The 21,326-nt window shown below is 47.5% G+C and overlaps 1 protein-coding gene across 2 annotated transcripts in view; it reads left to right on the top strand.

Moving 5' to 3' along the window:
- Nucleotides 1-21,326, top strand: part of ROBO4 (roundabout guidance receptor 4) — a 969,314-nt gene that overhangs the window by 612,026 nt on the left and 335,962 nt on the right. For both annotated transcript variants that reach the window (XM_069614539.1, XM_069614540.1), the window contains exon 16: nucleotides 16,110-16,251. In XM_069614539.1, coding sequence (XP_069470640.1) covers nucleotides 16,110-16,251 — 142 coding nt within the window. The remainder of the gene's footprint in view (nucleotides 1-16,109; nucleotides 16,252-21,326) is intronic.

Below are 21,326 nucleotides of genomic sequence, written 5' to 3' on the forward strand. Positions count from 1 at the left end.
AGAGCGGCACTCTTGGATTCGGGTACCATTGGTGAGGTGCAGGTCTCTGTGGCTACAGTCGACTGCCCTAACTAGGGGCAGCTGAGGTTCTTCAAGGAGGCACTGACAGAGCTATTTTGGGAGAGTAGAGGCCTAAAGCTGCTGGAAGGTGACTTCAATATGTGGGCGGATCCGGGTATTGACAGGTGTGGGGAGAGAAGGAGATGGACAGGCATGGGTGTAAGGAGGTGGGGTCTTTGCGACTAATTGGACCAACAAGGGTTGGCGGATGTCTGGAGGGAATGCCACCCAGGAGTTAGGGGGATCACTTACTTTTCCCCGCCACATGGTACATGTACCCCTATCGACTACTGTTGCTTGCAGAGAGAATACCTGGGGAGGGTATCTTCATGTGATTTGGTCCCCATCAGCTAGATGGACCGTGAAATAGTGTTAATGAATATCTCTATGTTGGGTTTGCGCACAAGGGATTCCCTTTGTAAATGCAATGACACGTTGTAGAATGATGCTATTTTTCTAGGAGACATGAGAAAAGCGATGGGGGAGTTCTTCCTGTTTAATGACACAGGAGGTGGATCATTGCACTGTGTGGGTGGTGGTGAAGGTGACATGGAGAGGGTTATTGATAGGAGAGGGAGCATCTAAATAACAGGAAAAGGTTACCTGATAGCAGTGAAGCTCAGAAGAGTGATCCATGCCTTGGAGGCGAGGGGGCAGACCGAGGCCCAGCAGGGAAGGGAGCAACTGAAGAAGGCTAGGGAAAAGTGACAACAGTTGAAGGAGCTGGAGATGGGTAAGCTGGAGCGTCAGCTGCAGTTCCTAAGGCAACGGTACTACGAGAACTGGGACAAGGCCCATGCCTTAATGGCGGTGCGGTTCTGGGGACAGAGAGCAGAGCATTGGATTGGGAGGATTAGGGACGCACAAGGAGCGGTACATTCTGCTACTTGAGAAATTGCACACAAGTTTGCTGCATTCTATAAGGACCTATAACGTGGAGAAGGAGGTGGACGAGCATGAACTTGGGAGGTATCTACTGGGGGTCTCCCTCCCCAGCTAAGTTATGAGTAGGTGCTGGAGATGGAGGGCCCGATCACCCAGGGGGAAGTGTTGCTGGCTATTTAGAGAGAGGAGACAGGAGAGCACTGGGGGACGACTGGTACACTGGTGGGCTTTTACTGGCTAGTGTACTAGTTCCCCATATGGTGAAGCTTTATAATCACATATTGGAAACAGCCAGGGCTCCCGGTCTCTTTGAGTGGGCGTTGATATCGGTGATGCCAAAGGAGGGTCCAATCGCCCCATATACCTCCTCAATATGAATGCTAACATCTTTACGAGAGTGCTGGCCTCTAGAATGGAGCAAGTTGTGCCCCGCCTCAATGACTCCGATCAGGTGGGATTAATCACAGGCAGACAGGGGGCTGACACTTTGCAAAAGATGCTGCATATTATGGATGCTGCGAGAGGCAAGGGGAATAACCACACGCTATTGGCCTTGGATGCCAAATAGGCTTTTGACAGAGTTGATTGGGTCTTCTTGTATGCAATCATGCAGAAGTTCGGCTTTGGGCTCAGAACTCTTAATAGGCTTGGGGCATTTAACACTAATCCCCTGGCATGGGAGCTGGGCAATGTAAACTCTCAAGTGTGTTTGATCTGCGGAGGGGAGAAGGCATGGATGCCCACTCTCACCCTTGCTGTTCTTCCTTCTATTGGAGCCATTGGCGTAGAGGTTGCGGAGGACACCCAAAGTTGAAGGAATCTGGGTGGGGGATAGGGACTTCAAATTGAGGTTGTACGCCAATGATGTCTTGTTGCATCTGAGTAATCCACACCGTTTGGGTCCCGGCGGCGGTGCTAATGATTGAGGAACAAGGGTCCTTCTTGGGTTTCAGGGTTAACCGGCAGAAGTCTGTTTTGTTCCCGTTTGATATGGATGGGCAGAGGGATGTCACCATCCTACAGACTCTGGGAATAGAGATCCAACTAGACAGTATCTGTTATTTGGGTGTTAACATCACTAGGTTCCTGGAAGAATTAAGCCAGGTACTATCCTCCCCTCCCGTCTCTGGGTCCCGAGGGAGAAGGTGCTTCGGAGGATCAGAGAGCACCCCATATTGGGAGTGTTGTGGGAAGTTTGGAAACATGGCACAAAGATGATGGGGTCGCTACTTGGTGCTCTCCTTTAAGTCATCTTTGGGCTCCCCTGGTAAGAGATGGCATCCTGGAGCCAGAAAGATATCAGGTATGGTTTGACATGGGGCTGGCCAGAGTAGGACAGTTGTGGGTGGATGGGTGTTTCATCACAATTCAAGAGCTTGAATTGGCATTACACATTGGGAAGTTGTTGGTCTCTGTACTTACAGTTGCAGGGGCCACTAACTGTGGAAAGGTATAAAGAATCAGCGCAGAGCAAGCTTACCAAGATGGACAAGATTCTAGATATGCATAGGGATATGAAAGGGCTAATCTCGCAGTTATATGTGTCACTGGTGGCAGCGGGGCTGGGTAGTGTTGAGGGGATTTGAACACAGTGGGAAATGGACCTGGGAAGGGAAGTGGAGGATCGCTTGTGGGTATAGATATGTAGGAGAGCTTTCAAGACCTCTACAGCCTGTCAGTACAAAATGCATGGAGTGAAACTGTTACATTGTTGGCAGTATGACCAAGTGAATGTCTCTCGGATGTTCCTGTTACTGTTTTGTTGGCACACCTGTGGACAAAGGGCTGATTATTGACATATGTGGTGGGGATGCCGGAAGGTGCAGATGTTCTGGGCAGAGGTCATGGGATGGATTAAGATAGTGGAGGGAGTTGAATGTGCTCTGGATCCCATGTTGGTGCAGTTTGGTTTAGAGCAGCAGGGGGAGGGATAAATGTTACTGCCTCATATGGCCATGTTTCTATTGGTGGCCGCTAGACCATGCCTGCCTAGACATTGGAAGAGGGAGAAACTACCGGGGAGGGGTGAATTGGTCGCCAAGTCTAAGCACACGCACCTAATGGAAAAAATCACTGCTGCACTCCATGGAGGGAGGTCAGTGCTGGAGGAACAATGGTCGCGATTTCATGGCAAATTCGTGGAACCTGGAGATTTTGGGGCCCTACGGTAAAGCACAATGGGCGACTGTAAAGGGGAGTCAGCTGGAGAGTGGGTCGCACAGCCCTACGGCCACTGATTTTTGTTTTGATACTGCAGGGAGCCCCACAATTGGCGAATGATCTTTATGGTTTGGAGGCAGGGGTGGAAGCAATTGTGCAGTGAATGTTGAATTCCTTTGGTTGTGTTATTTGCTTTTGAGGGTGGGGCAGGAGAGGAGGTTGCGGAAGGGGCAAAGGGGACCGATAATGATTCACATGATTGCACATTTGTTTTAATGCCTGTAAGGAGTTTTGTGAATCTTTTCCGGAAAACCAATAAAAGATTTGAAAAAGATGCAGGGTTTTGCCCAACTTTGAATGCTTCAAATTGGATTCCATCTCTTTGCTCTGCCAACAGCTGCATTGGCTCCCTGCAGAGCAACAGGTTAATTTTAAAATATGCTGCTTGGTCTTTTAATCTTTGCACTCCTTTACGCTTTTGTTTCTTCCCACTGAAATCCACTTCTTCCAGCCTTCAAGACATCTGTGGTTTCGTGAGGCTTAACCTCTCGTCTGCGATTGCTTAAAGTTCAAAGCCGAGTGGCATTGAAGCTTCTCCTCCTTGTCCCTGAGAGCTTGGAATGATCTGCCGCTTCAAGTCAGCCTTCTTCCTGATATTTCCATCTTTTTAAGGACTCTAACAACCTTCCTTTTCAGTTGTTTGTTCCACTCAGTTTTTTAACTTCTGGGAGGCTTGTGGTTCATGACTTTTGTCCTGGATTCGCTGTCCTCGGTGAATGCAGCAACCTGGAAGCTGCCCCTAGTCATTGTGTAGGGGGAAATTTTAGCCGAACTAAGAAGTTGGTACAGAAGACGTAAAGAGCATATAACCGCCACGTGCGCATTCCCAATGTCACTGGGCCTAGGAAGATCGTTGATTTGTTCCTCCCTTGCCTCGCCGCGCTCTGAAACACTTGTGTACAAGCGCCATATAAATAAAATATCAATATCAATATCAATGATGGTGAAAGAGGGCACCCCAATGTATGACTCTCATAATATTGAAGTTAATTAGATATTGCCGTGTTGATGCACACAGCTGCACAGCATGGCAAATATTGGCTTTTGGCTTTATTAGTGCATTTCAAAGAGAATGGACATTTGCTGAAGACAGCCCATGGAAAGACCCAGTTCACACTATGGACCTCATTATGACCCTGGCGGTAGCCGTGCCCTTATTAAAGGCACGGCTGCACCGATAAGGATTTTTTACCGGGTCCAAGAAAAGGGCAATAGCTGGGTTATGCCGACCTTGGTGGACCCGGTAATTGCCCTTTTTTTGGACCCAGTACAAATCAATCCCCATTCCCATTGAGCCCCATAGGGCTCAATGGGAATGGGGAGGATGCTTACAACAGGCCCGTTAATGACGTGCCCGTTGTTAGCTTCCTGGCCTTCTAGCGGGTCCCGCTTTTCACATCTGGTCAGACCAGATGTCAAAAGCGGGACCCGCTAGCAGGCCTCATAATAGGGCATCCCGTAATGAACAGTGCCGGTCCCGTACCGGCACCGTTCATTACGGGAGTGCCAGGGTCCTAATGAGGCCCGATCAGTATCCTTGTTAAACTCCAGTAGAGCAAGAACACTGCCAAAGTGCTCTGTCTAACAGCTGCGCAGTTCTTTAAAGGCAGAACTAAAGTGATGCCATCTGTTGAGTTGCTTCTACCTGTAAATAACTATGGTTCTACCAATTCAATAGTTGGTATTATTGTTTTGATTCTGTTGACAAGACCTTTGACGAAAATGTTTTTTCTGACGTACGATAAAGATTTTGGATGGTTCTTGCAGCATAGAAGTGGATCCTTACCTCTGTTTGGAAAAGCTGCCATGTTGGCCTTAGTGCATGATTTGTAAAATCGCCTTTCCAATGGAGTCCTATGCGATCCACCTGGTTTTGACATCGTGAAATCCCGAGGCGAACCTCAAAGGAATCCATTTGTGGTTGTACTCATGCATGAAGATTGTAAATTGCATGCAGGGGAATACCGATGTTAGAATGTACGTGCTGTGGCGTCCCCTGCATGCAGTTCGAAATGTCCATGATGCAGAGTGTATAAGGAAAGCGTAAAAGCAAGGCAAACTCACTGTTACTCATTCAATTTTCCACTCCGTCTGAGGGAAATGTAAACTCCACCTGCACATTCGCTTGGCAGGTGGCTTTTATAATGGGATTCACCTGGTTTTCAGCTGTTGCAAAACCGAGGCAGACCGCACAGGAATGCATTCTTCACTGTACCATTACTGTACCATTGCATGAAAATCTCATGCAGGCGAACAGTGAAACACACGCATGAGAGGGGGGAGCTGAGCACGGCGAAAATCTTATCTCCACTCCGTGCCCGCTCCTTAATCTCGTCAGATCTGCGAAATGGAGCTAAGAAGCTTTACGCCTCGCTTTTACGCCTTCATTTAACACCACCTGTTTTAAAATGAAGCCGGATATGATTGCAAAATAATCAGCAATTTTCGATCAAATAGGCGTCCATGGTTAGGCTGTATTGGTAACTGCAAACCACACTCAGTTTGTTAGCATGGGGGCACCACTTTGTAGAAATATCCCGATGTGAAAGGTCTCCCACAATCCAGTGCAATGCAGACACCAAGCTCTGATTGTATTGTCTCCTTGCCTGCCCTCCATACCAACAGCACTATTGCCCGCCGCTCTCTGCCAGGCACAATGACTCTGCTTCTCTTCAGTGGCTCTCCTGGCAAAGCCGCCTTGCTTGAGAAGCAGCCTGTGCATTGATTGAAGCCATCATAGTGCCCAATGGCGGTCAGATGTTTGAGAAATCTTGCGCCCCCTGGCGGCTCCCTGCTTGTGATGCAATAGGCAGCAGCCTAGAACAGTCCTATCTCATGTTTGGATGTGTAAGACAGAAGAGAATCGAGGGGGCTGCAGGGGTGGGGGCCTAGGGATGGATTCCAGCCTCCTGGCCCGTGGAATCATTTATCTTTCCGGCAGAAGGAAGTCATTTACCCCGTTGGTTTCCTCTGTCGCCAACTCTTAAGACTAATAATTGTGCTGCGGAGTCACAGATTAGCCTCGAGGTGTCCTGGGAATGGAATATCATGGGGAGAAGATGGGCCTATAGTGCATTTGGCACTTTACAAATGACAGCGAGGCTTTGCCCATTTCTCTTAAATGTCATCTGCTCAAAAATGTTTTTGTGAGCAGGATGTGGAAGTGGGTGCAGGAAAGATAATACCTTCGGTTTCTTAAAATATGCTGAACGCGCGCCGCAGGGTGCGGGGCGCATCTTGCTATGGTTCCAAGGTGAAGAATGTGGCTTCCTGGGCTTCTGTGTTTCACTTGGAATATGCAAAGCATGACTCGCGACATTACCTCGCGGTGCCACGAAGGGACTGCGTTTCACATTGGTCGGCTTTTACATCAACAACAAATAAGTAAATAAATATATAAACACTCCCGGCTTGATCCATGCAAGTGTTTTATAATGGCGCACTCCCAAATTCCATGAATCAGGCCCTCCATGTTTTCAAGGGAATCTAAGGCAACCTGTACTTGCGCAGAGAGTATAGGGTAACAGAAAAAAAAACAGCTTCTCAATAAGAGTAACCAGGCTCCAGGTTTTATGGTGTTTATTTTTCTGCCATTTCCATCTGTATTTATACATATTTATTTTTTGGGCATTATTTCTGCATTTATCCATATTTGTTATTGTTCATATAAAACTATAATTTGCCATCAATATTTTTTTGCGTTTTGTCAAATGAAAGAAAAGTATTTATTTAAACACACACCGACATACAGAACACAATGCCAAGCACATTCTGGGGGTAAACATCATTGTGTATTCATACTCCAAATGGCCAAAGAATTTCCGACCTATGAAGGCCCTTCTTCAGGGCATATCTTTAAAATCACACAATATTCAGCAAATAGTCCAAGAAGCTTCAAGAGCTTCTAGCGCCGATGCATGTAGTTAGAAAAAACAGCCTTATGAACGGCACGTGACCTGCTCCGACTGCAAATCCATGCTCTGCATTCAGAAAGATGGTGTGAGGTTTGGATTTGCAGAAGGAACCATATATAGATACAGCACATGAAATAGGAGAGCGAGGTTGATAAGAACAACAGACTTTCTATGCCGAGCCTTCTATAGACAGCAGGTCCGCATTTTTGGTGGTTGTGTGCAACCTTCCTATCTGCCGGTAGTGTAACCTTTTACTTCCGGGGAATCGTGTTCATTATTTGAGGGTAGCTAGTGGTTGCCATCTTCACTCTTAAAAGGCTCTGAGCTGCCCACAAGGACTGTTTTGCCCGTCCCCCTGATTTAATCACTCTGTTCACCAGTTAATTACATTTGAGTATGACTTTGGCATTTAGTGGGTTTAGTGACTGGTTTTGGAATCTGTTATCAATTACTGTGTATTCCTCTTTGGCTGTCCCTTCACTGAAAGACAAGTCCATTGTCAGCACCAAAGATCATTAGTTGCGGCTTTGTGTGATGTCTTTTAGAGGAAAGAGTTTGATTGATTTCACTCCCACCTCTACTATTATTTTGGTGAAAGGGGACTTCTGTGTGTGGTGTTCGGAGAAGCCATGCAAGAAGCAGCAGGCCAACTCCTGAGGGTGGACAGAAGAGGCCACATGACGACATGCGAGAGAAGAAGTGAACAGGGAAGAGGTCCCTGTGGAGAAGGGAAGAGGAACATGATACCCTGTCATGCTACTTGCTTGTATAGTGTATCTGCCTGAACGTGCTGATGAGTGCCTGGAGAAGAGAGAAGATATGAAAGCAGGAGGCCACAAATGAGGTTAACACAGGAAATTGGGGGAAGAGGGAAATAGGAAATTATGTTATGTCATGTTACATGTTTGCATAGTGTTTCTTCCTTAAAGTGCCGGTGAGTAACTCATAAGGGGAGGCCATAGGACAGCAGGAGGCAACAGGGGAGGAGGGTGAAGCAGAGAGATACAGGAGGAGAGAAATAGGAAATTATGTTGTGTCATGTTGCCTTCTTGGAAGTCACTGTCCATGACACATGTTGTCCATCATACCCAGGAAAATAGGGAGGCTGAGTTTCCCTGGCTCCCCCCTCTATTGTTGCCCCACATCCCCACCCTCCACTGCTCCCACTCCTGCCACCTGTCAGGAGTTTTCACTGGATCTGAGGTGTGAAACTTAAAGAAAGGTCCTAATATGAGCTGGACAGAGACCCCCTCGGCTTCCTTAGATCAGGTTGTGGGGCTTGAACAATCATGGCCACGCTATGACGAATGGAGGGGGATGGGCAAGAATGCAGGGTGATATGGTTATCACTTTGAATACAGGAATATCCATACAAATGCAATACATTCTAATTTTAGATAGGTAAACCTACATATGTTGCAGAGGGTAAAGTAAAATGTCAAGAGTCCCATGTTTCTATGGGGAAATGTTTATTACCTCCAAAAAGTCATGGCTGGGGTCACCAGCCATTGTACACCTTCCCATGACTGGTAACTTCCAATGTTTGGTGCAGGTTTCCCCTGGGGATGTTGGACCACTTCTACTTTTAAAACAATGCAGGCTACCTTAGGATACAGGCTTTCAACGAGGTCGTGGTTCATTGGTCGAGCAGGAGATGTCCCTGATACTGAGTTAGGTACAATTATGAGTAAAACAGTAGCATGAACAATTGGAGTTTTGGTTTGCTGTGTGGTTCCTTGTTGCAATAGCCTTGTTTTTCAAGTTCTTACAATGATCTTCTAAGAATCAACTGCTTCAAGTTAGGTTTGAGTCAAACAGAGCTGAGTTTGGCCCTTTTGCTAATGGGACCTTGCCATTGGGGTACTTTGGTTATTTCCGTCTGTGGGTGGCTAGTGTCTGATGGCGCTGGTTCAGTGGCTCTCTGGTGATTCATCTGACGGCTTCTAAGGCGAAAGGTGAAGCTGAAGGTTATGGGAGATGGCACTTCTGAAGCTGGGGGATGTCTCAGACAATTCCAGACCATCGGACTCTCATCTCCAGTGCAGGGGAAGGGAGTGAAGTTATAAAACAGTGACAACAAGACAGTACAGAGACATTCCTCAGAGTGTACATGCCATGCAAGGGTGGTGTGGTAATAGGAGCTAAATCTAGCACAGCTGCCGTTTTCTGTTCAGTTGCAGCTGAGGGGGCATCTCAATATAGCCGAGCGATTGGGCGACGCTAGGTGCCCAGTGACCAAGACTGTGACCACACAGGACCTGCTCAAACCACAAAACGGGACCCCACCCAGGGCCACACATACCATTACATACCTTGGGTAAGACAACACATATATATATCAGACACATCCGGAATACTTACCTCATCATACCAATCTAACTCAGATCTGTTCTCCCTTCTTCCCCCTATCTTCTCTCCCACCAATCTAACTCAGAACTGTTCTCCCTTCTTCCCCCTATCTTCTCTCCCACCAATCTAACTCAGATCTGTTCTCCCTTCTTCCCCCTATCTTCTCTCCCACCAATCTAACTCAGAACTGTTCTCCCTTCTTCCCCCTATCTTCTCTCCCACCAATCTAACTCAGATCTGTTCTCCCTTCTTCCCCCTATCTTCTCTCCCACCAATCTAACTCAGATCTGTTCTCCCTTCTTCCCCCTATCTTCTCTCCCACCAATCTAACTCAGATCTGTTCTCCCTTCTTCCCCCTATCTTCTCTCCCACCAATCTAACTCAGATCTGTTCTCCCTTCTTCCCCCTATCTTCTCTCCCACCAATCTAACTCAGATCTGTTCTCCCTTCTTCCCCCTATCTTCTCTCCCACCAATCTAACTCAGATCTGTTCTCCCTTCTTCCCCCTATCTTCTCTCCCACCAATCTAACTCAGATCTGTTCTCCCTTCTTCCCCCTATCTTCTCTCCCACCAATCTAACTCAGATCTGTTCTCCCTTCTTCCCCCTATCTTCTCTCCCACCAATCTAACTCAGATCTGTTCTCCCTTCTTCCCCCTATCTTCTCTCCCACCAATCTAACTCAGATCTGTTCTCCCTTCTTCCCCCTATCTTCTCTCCCACCGCCACTGTCCATTGTTAATGTAACGTCAATCATTGCATATATCATGTACTATATGAAAAATGTGCATCTAATACGTTAAATGGAAACAATGCATGCATAATGGATGTACACAAATTGCACAATTCACTGATCCACGCACTGGGACTTTTTCTCTAATCATGACAAGGCACGTCCGACTGAGTCAATGGAAGAGGGCTCCATTCCTGCTCTCCACCTCGTAAAATGCATTTCTGTTTCCACAATTGTCAGGGGGAGATTTACTGCAGTGGCGTCTCCAGGAAACGATGCACAGAAGGGGCCACAGGCAAAAGTAAGGGGGCTTCCTACAAAAGGGAAATTAGTATGCTTTCCCAAACTGATGCAGGCCCCACACCTGGCATCCTTCCCCCCGCCACTCAGAAACCAGGCCCTATACCTGTCATCCTGCCTCACTACCACCAGAACCCAGGCCCCATACCTGGCATCCTGCCACATGACTGCCAGAGTCCAGACCCCTTACATGGCAACCTGCCTACCCTCCACCAGAGTCCAGGCCCCATAACTGGCATCCTGCCTCCCTACCACCCGAGGCCAGGTCCCAGAGCTGGCATCCTGCCTCACCACCAGAACCCAAGCACCATACCTGTCCTCCTGCCTTGTTACCGCCAGAGCCCAGAACACTTACCTGGCATCCTTCCCCCCACCACTCAGAAACCAGGCCCTATACCTGTCATCCTGCCTCCCTACCACCAGAACCCAGGCCCCATACCTGGCATCCTGCCACATTACTGCCAGAGTCCAGACCCCTTACATGGCATTCTGCCTCCCATCCACCAGAGCCCAGGCTCCATAGCTGGCATCCTGCCTCCCTACCACCAGAACCCAGGCCCCATACCTGGCATCCTGCCTCAACACCACCAGAATCCAAGCACTATACCTGGCATCCTGCATTGTTACCATCAGAGCCCAGACCCTTTACCTGGCATCCTTCTACCCCCACCATGCAGAGCCCAGTCCCCTGGCATCCTGCCTCCGCAGATCCCAGCATACCTGGCATACATCCTATCACCGCAACCACCCAGACCCCAGGCTTCATACCTGGCATTCTGCATCTCCACCACCAGAGCGCAGGCCCCATTACTGGTATACTTGTACCACCCCATTACCCAGGCCCCATACATGTCATTGTGCCTCCTCACTACCATAGCCCAGGCCTCTCACCTAGCATCCTGCCTCCTCAAAAGCCAGGGGCAAGAACTCAAGTCCCATACCTGGCACCCTGCCTCCCCACCACCAGAGCCCAAGTCCCATACCTGGTATCCTTCCCTCCAACACCTAGAACCCAAGCACCATACCAGACAACCTACCTCCCCACCACCAGAGTCCAAGCCCATACCTGGCATTCCTGCCTCTTCAACAGCCAGAGGCCAGAACACAAGCTTCACACCCAGCATTCCTGCTTGCGCACCCCCATAGTCCAGGCCAGTACATGCCTTCCTGCCTCCCCACCAGCATAGCCCAGACCCCATATTTGCCATTCTGCTGCCCCAGCACCAGATCCCAAGCCCCATACCTGGAATACTGCCTCCTCAACAGCCAGAGGCCAGAACACAAGCCACACATTTGTTATCCTCTCCCCCACAACACCAGAGCCTAAATCCCCTAATAATGTGCTCCATTGATATGAGCAAATACATGACTAACTGTGATTTCTCCAAAGTGAAAAAAGGTTGCTCCCAGTTCTTATCAGGTGATTTGTTGAGCAATGTATGGTAATAGTAACTACCTGAAAATCATTCTACAAACCCCTAACAACCAACCCATCTTCACATACAACTCCTCACTGAATCAGTACAGATTACACAATAGAACACATACCACCCGAAGAAATTCCCTAAGTAGCACACTAACCTACCACAGGTACACCAATACAGCTCAGCACACTCCTTAAACACCACAAGGACAGACACAGTAATCACATTAACAATGCAAGTTACCAACCTGGAGTGCACATTAACCACTTCTCCAGGCAACTCACAAAATATATATAAATCTTGCACACCACAGAGAATCGTACCTTTTCAGATCATGCACACATCAACGCTGCAAGAAAGAAACCTTCCCCTGTATCTGCATTAGTCTCCTTCCCCACCTGAAAGCCCTAGAATCTGTGAAAATGGCAGACTCCGTACTATACAAAACCCAATAACATAGCATAACTGGGCATAGGAAAATGTTTCACTCATTATCCTATGGGGCCATACTATGGACGGTCCACGCCATTTTGGTGCGTGGCAGCAATAGAGGAGGAAATAGTTTTTGACTCTGCTGAGGTCAGTCCACTAAACATGAAGAGGTTACGTTATTTTCCCAGGATCACACACTTTTGGTTAAAAAGTAAAACTGGGATATTATCCCAATCTACTGTTTGGACATTTGAACACATAACTTTCAAGCTCAACTTGCTACAAATATGTGCAGTTTGGATGTCAAAGGCTACAATAATGCTGCCTGATAGAGCAGAGTGTGCACGTTTCCCATGGCCATGCGTGAGAAGGCAACCAAGTCCTGTTTATGCTTGTAATTGTGAGACATATAGTTTTCCTAAATTTCAAATGGGATAGAAAGAAATACAAGTCCCAGAACCCAGAGGGGGAAAAACAGGACTGAATGGCTTTCTCGTGCCTGGCCACTGGAAACTTGAGAGCTCTGATAGTTTACTTGCAAAATACAAGTATCTCAAATTAAAGTAACCTTACAATACATAAATCCTCAGTGAAACATGTTAAGCCAAAAGAATATTGTTGTAGTTTTATTTTCCACGTTCTGAAAGGATAAATAGAACTTGCAGAATTCAAAATTCTGCAAGCCTGAAAAAAAGTTCCTTTTACACAAATGTACCGTTCTCACTTTAAGAATCACTAAACATAATTGTGTAATACATTCACTAGGATAATGATTACATTTGTCACAAACTTCCAGCTTGTTGTGCAACTTTTTAAGAACATTTCACTACCCTTATAAAGCAATTTAAAGCAATCCAATGTTTCCATGTTAAAGTAGTAGACTTAATTACTAACTTTGAAAGGGCAGGGTTGTGTGCAGGCCAGTCAAGGAACTCTGTTCAGCTGTGAGATGTAGTGGGCTTTGCTGCAAAGTCAAGAAGCAGACTTGGCAACACTGAGAGTGCAGGTCTTCACCAGTCCCTGGTGAGGGAGACCCAAAGGAGGGACAACACATTTTGCAGGGGAAGCCAGCCCTCCCACCCCCCAACCTCCTGGCCCTGCCCTAGGGACCCACTGCTTTACTGCCAGGAATGTCTTAGAGGGTTTCTAGCTTTGCCAGGGATTGCCCACCCCTGAACTTCAGGTCAGCATCTTCTTCCATGCCTAAAGGTGTTGACTCAAAGATGTTACAAGTAACTGAAGCAAGCCCTCCACACGTATGGCAAAAGTTAAGCCGTGGGGAACACATGCCTCATCATACAGGAGCTTACATTTGAAGACTTCAGCGACTGCCTACATGTTAGGGATGGCTACATTAAAACTTTGATGGGTTCTTTATTGATGATTTCTTCAGGTGTGGCTTTACCCATGAATCGAGACACATGCTCAAACTCGTCTTATCTGGCAATGTCCACTTCAATGCCATCGGAGTCATGTCCACATATTGTCACACGTGTACATGATTTACTCTTACATATGAGCAATGCTTGCCTACTGGACTTTTGTACTGGATACACTAGATGTCACACCGTGGGGTACAGCAGGTCTGTGCACACAGACATGAGAGCAATGCTTCCATCAACTTGCAGCTTCCCTACAGCCAGCTATACAAAAGTACTCACATTTGGAAAACAGAGTGCATGGTGTACGCAGCTCCTCACGAAATGTAGGCCGGTCCCTCATGGGGAACATCCACATCTCTAATGAGTCCTTAAACAGAACTCATCAGCAGGAGAAACAAAGGGAGCTCACAATGTCACAGTCTCTCTCTCTCTCTCTCTCTCTCTCCCTCTCTTTCTGGTTTTGTGAATGCCTCCGCCACTCACTCGCTGCCTCTCTCTTACGATCTCTTGCACGTGTGCACACCACACACATACACACACCCCCCCCCTTCATGGATACATTATGCACTGTATGCTTCAAGCATCTGGGACTAACATGAGATAGGGATGGGAGCTGCCTGGGCATCCTGCTCAGGTCTCTAAGGGCATAGGGTTTGGGGAGGCACTGGATTGTTAAGTGTGCAAGATAGGACTTATTGAGAGATATGACAACAGTCCTCACCCCTCGTTTCCTGGGGTGCAAGGGGCAGGTTGAGAGGGCACTCAGCCTCAACATGCCTTGTGCATGTGCTGCTCTTAGTATGCATGCCCAGAGTGACATGCGGCTTTGGGTACTTGTGCAGGGGGATTCTTTTCCTGGAATTTGTGGATGAGGTTTCCTAGAGTCAGGCTCTGAGGATTGGGAATGTTAGTCAGATCTTTGGGAGTTCAGGACATGGGATGTGGGGCCTGAGGTTTAGCCACAATTCCACTAGTACAACTGAACGTGTTTTCAGTCATTGCACCCTAAATAATGTGGGTCGGATAAGTGGCTGGAACCTGCTTCCTCATTGACAGCTCTCATTCATTATTGGAAGGATGCCCACAATGCCTTCATTCCCATCCTCGTCCACTCCAACACTATCTACGATGGGCCTTGTGGTCCTTTGTTAGCATCTGTCCACATGCCCATCCTCTGTGTGCTGCTTTCTCCAGCTGCCAGTGCTCCCAGTGCTGTGGGGTGACACGCTACGCTTTCCACCCCCACATCCCAGCAGGTTGCCTTGCAGCAGCCCCCCTTCAACCTTCACACTTCCCCTCGACGAAGGAGCCCTTGCTTTTCTCAGCTCCTGGCATTTCACCAGTGTTTCTAGCAGGACACTTCATGGCAGGTGTATCCCCTCAAAGGGGCAAGAAAACAGACACACCGCCGACTCATGACCTTACCTCTCCTAAGTTAGGTCCTTAGGGGAGTTCTCACAGCAAAAATCTTTATATTTTTAAGAGAGTTTTTAAAATAATATATATCTGAACTTTATACAAGATTTTTATACAAAACTTATTGAAGTCGAAGGGGCTGATTCACAATGGATTGACCGGTCGCAGTTTAGACTTAAAGGGTTTTAATATTCACATTCCAATACTTCCAGGCAGCCAATGGGATTATGTGTCCTCTCAGGTGAAATCCTGAGGCCTATCGCACCCCGTGTGCAAACCATACAACCTTATATTTTAGCCTTTTTCGCTTGCATGCAATAGATAACGCTCCAACTGAGCACGATATCAGCAAAAAACTGTTGTTGCCCACGGCTACAGCTCCTGTCTGATCTGTGCCGTGAGAGGACCCTGGTCAAGGGTATTTCTTGCTCCATTGCATTCAAAAGCTCCACCCGCACTCTCAATAGCACAGGTGGAAATGAGTGGGAACTAGCAGGAACTCAGTCATTTAGCTTTTCTCATTTATATTTCCACTACATTCTACCACCATTTTCACTGTCTTCAACTGTTCTTGTTCTGTTAAATTCTTCCTTTTCTCTTTACTTGAGAGGCTCCTTGAAGCTAACCACTTCACTATGGCTTCTGATAAGCAGGAACCATCCTTGTTGATGCCTAGCCTCTTTGTGAGCACACGGGGAGAGTTAAACTATCTAGGAGGAAAACCTCCCAAAGCCCTTATAGCAATCATATCTGAACTGATATCTCTTTTGACCAAACCAAAACTCTTCTGGTGCCTGCCCCGTCAACTTGGCAGTCAATTCGCCCAACTTCTGATATGTGCCATGAGTTTGAGAACACAGTTCCACAACTTTGTGTCTTGTGACTCTACTGTTGATCAATACATGATTTATTTTCTTTCACTTTATTATTTCCAGATGGAAATCTTAGGTGGGATTCCCGTGGATTCACTCTCTTTCTCCTACCATGTTTTGCAGCAGAGTATGGCAAGGCGATGAAGTCGTTCAGCACTCCCAGAATCCTGCACTACACTGCCTCCCTGAAGGTCATTGATGTGCTGCCGCCGCCACCACCACTTCCAGCCGCAAAGGATATCCAGGATGCTGCAAGATTGCAAGAGTAAGAGAAGATTTCTCTATCATGTCCTCATTCAGTTTCTGGGTTTCCATCTGTCATTTCTTTCAGGGATTTGGTAAAATGAGGATCCAGGTCATTTAGACATCAGGGCGCTTTACAGTGAACGTTTACGGTGGCAGGAGCAACTCGAACATGAGTCACTGTACAAGGAGCCCAGAGTCCGGGTAAGCCAGATTACAGAAAACCAGGATACATAGGGGATGAGGGAATTGATATGTAAATGGGATAACACACTGTAAAGTAATTGTTTTCCCCACATGAACAATTTTATATATTAAGAGATAAAGTGATTTACTCCACATTTCACCATTTGTTTAGTAATGTCCCAAAGCCAGGGTTAGAAACTAGGCCTCCAGGTTCCAAGGTCATAAACGTCCCCACCAGGCCACCTCTCTTCTACGATTCTGTATTTTTCAATTGATTATGTACTGACATTTCTTATCAAACAAACAAGCATTTTAAGTGGGTGAGATTACCAGACCTATTAACTGCGCATAACATTAAAATGCAATTTTAGGTAGAACTTCTTGGCTCTCCTCCAGCTTCTTAGTACTGTAAGAATAGATGCAATACTGGCATGATTTCATGTTACCCAATTTATAAATCTCAGAAGGATGAAAGGCTGAGTCGCCCCTGCCTGGATTCAAGCTTGTGAAGTGCAAAGTAGTCTCAACTTTGAAGCAAGTGCTTAGCTGGCCAAGTAATGTAGTAATTGTGAAGTATTTGGCGCTCAAAATCACTTTAAGGTCACAACTTAAAGGTGTCTGAAGGGTGAAATGGGTTGTGCCTACTGCTGCTATGATAAGAGCAACCTCTGCGGGCTAGAAAGAACGTTATAAAAGAACACCAGAAGTGTTCGTGCAAGTGGCAGCTCCCACCTGACACCGCCTGCGGACTGTGGGCAAGGCTGTTTCCATGGGCCTGTGTCACGTGCAAACATGACTCCAACCCTAAAGTTTGCAGGCTCAGTGCACCAAATCAGTATCATGGATGAGTCTATTGTGGTGACATTTCAACCCAAAAGCCTGCCCCATTGGCCATTAATGGACTGCAAACTGGTGTCCCCTGGCCATTAATGGACTGCAAACTGGGTGGCTGCTGGCCATTAATGGACTGAAAAGGGTTCATTGCTGGCATTAATGGACTGCAAACTGGGTGACTGCTGGCCATTAATGGACTGGAAAATGGGTGTCCCCTGGCCATTAATGGACTGGAAAATGGGTTGATCCACCCTTTTACACTCCTGCCCTTGTATAGTGGAATCATTTCCATGAAAGAACTCTGCCCAGGCTTCTCTGCCCAACAGAAATCTGAGGCATCCTCCGAGTCAGACAGTCATTGTGCAATGATATGGGGCAGCCGGCCTTTAAATGGAAAGGTTGCTGCACCCCGTAACCTTCTTCTGGTGCTCTTTGGCTTACTGGTGACACGCCACATGAAAAACTGAGGACTCTACAGTGGGGCGCTCCATGTATGATGTGCAAAGTGCACATCAATGCTACAAATAATGGCGCCCCATGTCGCACCCATCATACACTGTATGCAAATGACAGCTTTAAGGCGGTATACCAGGGGTGCACAACTGATTTAGACAGAGGGCCATAAGTACCTTACATGAGGGCTATAGTGGGCCGAAAAGTAAATGTGGGCGGGGAGGTAGGCGGGGCGTGGCAGGAGGGGTTTTCAACCCCCAATTTGTATTAAACACATGGAAAAAGAATATGTTTTTGAGGGGTAACGATTTTTATTTGCATTTCAAACTTACATTTTGTACTACACATTTTCCATTGTTATAATGTATTTCTATTTAGTTATTGTATATCATCTGTTTAATTAAATTATATATATTTTATTGACCCTTGATTGGACATTCCGTTATTTTGGACTGCTATATTTTGCTATTTGGGTTGGCCAAGAGGAGTATGGCCAACACTATGCCCCATGGCTCCCACCCCCAACCAAACACTATGCCCCATGGCCCCCTCACCCCCAACCAAACACTATGCCCCATGGCTCCCTCAACCCCCAACCAAACACTATGCCCCATGGCTCCCCTACCCCCAACCAAACACTATGCCCCATGGCCCCCTCACCCCCAACTAAACACTATGCCCATGTCACCCTTACCCCCAACCAAACACTATGCCCCATTACCCCCTCACCCCCAACCAAACACTATGGCGTATGGCGCCCACCCCCAACCAAACACTATGCCCCATGGCCGGCTCACCCCCAACCAAACTCTATGTCTCATGGCCCCCTCACCCCCAAACAAACACTATGCCCCATGGCTCCCTCAACCCCCAACCAAACACTATGCCCCATGGCCCCCTCGCCCCCAACCAAACACTATGCCCCATGGTTCCCACCCCCAACCAAACACTATGCCCCATGGCTCCCACCCCCAACCAAACACTCTGCCCCATGGCCCCCTCACCCCCAACCAAACACTATGCCCCATGGCCCACTTACCCCCAACCAAACACTATGTCTCATGGCCCCCTCTCCCCCAACCAAACACTATGCCCCAGGGCCCCCTCACCCCCAACCAAACACTATGCCCCATGGCTCCCACCCCAACCAAACACAATGCCCCATGGCTCCCACCCCCAACCAAACACTATGCCCCATGGCCCCCTCACCCCCAACCAAACACTATGCCCCATGGCTCCCTCAACCCCCAACCAAACACTATGCCCCATGGCTCCCTTACCCCCAACCAAACACTATGCCCCATGGCCCCCTCACCCCCAACTAAACACTATGCCCCATGTCACCCTCACCCCCAACCAAACACTATGCTCCATGGCCCCCTTACCCCAACCAAACACTATGCCCCATGGCTCCCACCCCCAACCAAACACTATGCCCCATGGCCCCCTCACCCCCAACCAAACACTATGCCCCATGGCCCCCTCACCCCCAACCAAACACTATGCCCCATGGCTCCCACCCCCAACCAAACACTATGCCCCATGGCTCCCACCCCCAACCAAACACTATGCCCCATGGCTCCCTCACCCCCCAACCAAACACTATGCCCCATGGACCCCTCACCCCCAACCAAACACTATTTCTCATGGCCCCCTCCCCCCCAACCAAACACTATGCCCCATGGCCCCCTCACCCCCAACCAAACACAATGCCCCATGGCCCCCTCACCCCCAAACAAACACTATGCCCCATGGCTCCCTCAACCCCCACCCAAACACTATGCCCCATGGCCCCCTCACCCCCAACCAAACACTATGCCTCATGACTCCCACCCCCAACCAAACACTATACCCCATGGCTCCCACCCCCAACCAAACACTCTGCCCCATGGCTCCCTCACCCCCAACCAACACTATGACAGTTGGAAAAAGAACACCTTTTTGGAGGTGTGCCGTTTTATTTATATTTAAAACTTACATTTTGTACTATACATTTCCCCAAATCATACAGGATGAAACAGTGAACCAGACATAGTTGATCAGTGAGAAACATTGCAGCGTTTCTCAGCTGTCAGTTTCTGGATCTCAGGCTCCAGTGAGGTTGTTCCTACTCTCAGGATAGCATGGAGATGTTGGTCAGTTAGCCTTGTCCTTAGGCTGGATTTATGTAGTTTCATTTGTGAAAAAACTTAATCACAAATGTAAGTACTGCCAAACATAATACCATCTATAATGCTATCCGTGACAGATTGGGGAATTGAGCAGTGTCCAGAGACTGATAGAAGACTAATAAAGGCATCTCTCTGTGCTTATTTTTGAGGGCACTACAGCACTGAAGTTCAATCAGTTCCAGTTGCAGTTCAGGTTGCACACTGTCAACATCAGCTGAGAAAGGGTCTGCAAAATGTTTAAAAGAGGCTCGCTGGGATTTGAATTGTGAGAAACAATTCTCAAAAACATTTTGCAGTTACTTCAGGACCTTCACATGCCGATACCATCATACATACTTGTCATGGGGGAAAGCCTCTGCACATGCAGGGTAGTGTACCAGCATCCCGTTCTTCAGTTGGGCTGTCAGAAGCCTTAACTTTATTTCAAAGGCACAAACTGCCTCAAACAGATCCGATATGAGATTTTGGCTTCCTTGCAACTTTAAATTTAAATCATTGAAATGGCCTGTCAGGTCAGTCAGAAAAGCAAAGTCAGCTACCCAGTCAATATATTGCATGACAGAAGTGTCCATTCCCTTTTCATCAAGGAATGCTTTTATTTTGTGCCGTAAAGCAAAGAATCGCTTCAGCACATTGCCACGTCTAAGCCATCGAACATCGGTGTGATATAGGACATCACCATAATCCGCCTTTACCTCTTCTAAAAACGCCTGAAACAATATGTGATTTAAAGAGCGTGCACAGACAAAATTAACCGTTTTCACAACAAAGTCCATCACTTCAGTGAATTTCAAATGTTTTGCACATAATGCCTCCTGGTGGATGATGCAGTGATAATTTTCTTAATGGACAGCCTTCTCGCCCAAGTGCCTTTTCAAGCAGCCAGTAAACCCATTTTGCTCCCGAACCATGGCTGGCGCACCATCAGTCGTCACGCCTCCAAAGCATCCCATGGCAAATTTAAATCATCGATGACTTTTTGAAAAGCATTAAAAATGTCAGCACCAGTAGTCCTGCCATGCAAAGATACCAGGGAAGCCAGTACCTGAAATACTTTGCATTGATTATCGACCCCTCCCGAATGAAAATTAAGAGTTGGGCTGTGTCACTTGCATCTGTGCTCTCATCAAGGGCACAGTGGCGTAACACAAAATGTGGGGGCCCCCCTGCGAGCCATGCTGAGGGGGCCCCCCAACTCGGCAACAAATCACGGGTTGCGCCACACTCTGGGCCTGCCTAAACTGTCACGCTTGCACAATACGCATGAACGTGCTGCTGAAGGGGTATGCCGCACACTGCACTAGGAAAAAGATATAAATATGTGTTTTAATGCAATATACAGCACACTTTCTGAGATAAATTGGCTATAAAGCCAGAGTGTTTGCAATTGTTTTGTAGGGTAACACAATCCAATACATGCAAGTCACCAACAGTGCACAGGAACATTAATGCT

The sequence above is a fragment of the Ambystoma mexicanum genome, chromosome 9 (genome assembly GCF_040938575.1).
Source record: "Ambystoma mexicanum isolate Mex_15411 chromosome 9, UKY_AmexF1_1, whole genome shotgun sequence".
Classification (NCBI taxonomy): domain Eukaryota; kingdom Metazoa; phylum Chordata; class Amphibia; order Caudata; family Ambystomatidae; genus Ambystoma; species Ambystoma mexicanum.